This window comes from Aphanomyces invadans (genome assembly GCF_000520115.1).
Source record: "Aphanomyces invadans strain NJM9701 unplaced genomic scaffold supercont1.5, whole genome shotgun sequence".
Lineage (NCBI taxonomy): Eukaryota > Oomycota > Saprolegniomycetes > Saprolegniales > Verrucalvaceae > Aphanomyces > Aphanomyces invadans.
Genome location: NW_008580150.1, coordinates 1,791,392 through 1,793,593, shown reverse-complemented (window position 1 = coordinate 1,793,593; position 2,202 = coordinate 1,791,392). Strand labels below are relative to the sequence as shown.

At 55.2% G+C, this 2,202-nt stretch overlaps 1 protein-coding gene across 1 annotated transcript; it reads left to right on the top strand.

Moving 5' to 3' along the window:
- Nucleotides 1–1,339: 1,339 nt before the first annotated feature.
- On the top strand, nt 1,340–1,999 carry H310_03557 (hypothetical protein; the record flags this gene model as incomplete). The annotated part of the gene is made up of 1 exon (XM_008867470.1): nt 1,340–1,999. The coding sequence occupies one exon, from the start codon at nt 1,340–1,342 to the stop codon at nt 1,997–1,999; it is 660 nt and encodes a 219-aa protein (XP_008865692.1).
- Between the last annotated feature and the right edge of the window lie 203 nt (nt 2,000–2,202).

The window sequence follows — 2,202 nt, the reverse complement described above, 5'->3', positions numbered from 1 at the left end:
GTTCAAGGCACCCGTTTTCATATTTTATTGTATTATGCATTTTTATATGTTTCATCGATCCGGTCACTTTTATTGGTCCAGATATATGTTGAGCTTCGAAGTTCGCTGACCAATTAGAACTCGACATTGAGTCCAAACTTCGACTTGAAGTGTGCCTTAAATTCCCTCGTTCACTGTACTCTCCTCGATGCGAAGGCAACGTCTGCGCGAGCTGCGTTCGACTCTTCTGGCATCGTGGGCGATGCCAGTATTGCGTTTAATCTCGCCGAGCTGATTGAGGACGGCGACGCCTACAAGATCCACCAATACCTGCAATCTCACCCAATCCGGTTTGGCCGCAAGCTCACAGCGCTCGCTGAGTCGCGTCCGGACCTCCTGCCCTGCTTCACTTGGTTCACCTCCAAGTGCTATGCCGTTGGATGCGAGTCGCCTGGGGGACTGCTCTTCCTTTTGGCCAACTCTTAGCACCGTATTACACTCCACCATGCTTTTTCGCTTCAGTCCCTCCAAGCCGACTTCGCTGCTCTCGCGGGGTCATCTACTCTTGAGGATTACACGACGGACGACATTAGGGACGAGTGCCGTGTCCAATGCACCGACACCGACGTAATCTTCGCACTCGCCGAAGTCGTGCTGGCGTACATGCCCCTTCCTTTTCTACACAAGCGATACGGCCCTCAACGCAACTCTGGCGGGCCCAGACTTTTCGATTCCCGCTAGAGGTAGCTCTCGCTACCTCTCATCCTCCACGCCTCACCAAGCACTGATGCGATCCACCATTGGGAACAAATCTGGTCTTCAACCAAGGTGCTGATCCAACGTTTCTATACATCGTGCCTGTCGGGATCGGCAGTGGGGGATCCCGCAGCAGACACCGCCCTGCACGATTTCGCGAGCGTGTATGCGGGATGGACGCGTGATCTGGACAAGATGGTCACGCTCGATCAGTCATTCTCACTGAACATCGCGGCATCCAAACCGCCAATGGTTGATCTGTTGACGAACGCCCTGATCCATGGAGACCTGGAGGAGCTGTGGACGGACACGGCGACACCTCTGGACGGCTAAGCTTGCTGGGCGACCGACTCTTGGTGGCGCTTCTACCGTCTCCATCACTACCTGCAACCTCAACGGATTCAACTTGCACGACGACACCCCCGCAGCTGCACTCGGCAAACACATCACTTCGTGTGTCTTCTTTCAAGAAACCAAAATCGAGAATCAAGACCACTTCCGCACCATCCACCGGCATATTACCAACCATGTCGGCTACAAACAGTACCAACTCTTTGTGAACGACCATCGCACGTCGTCCACATGCCCCCAACCCCACCGCAGCATGGGCGTTGCAACGTTCTTTCACCTGTCTATGCCGGGTTTCACAACCCTTCGACCGCTCTGGGCTCACCGAGTGCCCGACCGCTACCTCGTCGTGCGGGCCGAATGGGACAACGCCCCAATCTACTTCCACAACGTCTACGCGCCAGTTGAGGCAGAGCTCCGAGCTGCCTTTTTTGCGACGATTCCCCGCGATTTCGAATCCAACAGTCGTCACATCGTCGGCGGCGATCTGAACTTCCCGATGGACGCCACGCTGGACACGACGTCGTACCATACGCGCCACAATGCTGGCAATGCCCAGTGTTGTGAATGGCTCTCGTCGCTACATGTCGTGGACGCATGGCGCATGAAAGATCCCGACGCCAAGGTCCTATCAGGGCCACGCGGCAGGACTCGGCTTGATTACATCTTCGTTGATGTCGAACTGACAGCATATTTCCACCAGCTATCGTCGTTTGACAGCAATGCGTTCCACGGCGACCACATAACGCATTCCACAGTCCTCGCGAGTCTACCTCGGGTCACTCTCCCAGCCAATGCCACCACAATCAACTTCAACTTCGCCACGAGCCCTTCGTATCCTCCAAGTCCGGCGCGAATCAGTGCGGAGTTCGATTGCGCGTGGGCTTGTGTCGGGTCATGCGGTGAAGGCGGCTGAAGAGCTCTACAAATTGTCGTGTGCCGAGTGGCAGCAGCACGTCCTCGATACTGGATTTGACCGTCATGCCAGTCAGAACGAAGTTGCCAGCTCTCACTTTCTCCGCAAATCGCCGGCGTTGAAAATACCCATTCGTAGTGCTGCGGTTGGCTCGACTGACGTCCGATCTGACTGAGGTTTCCCACATTTTCATCGAGTTCTGG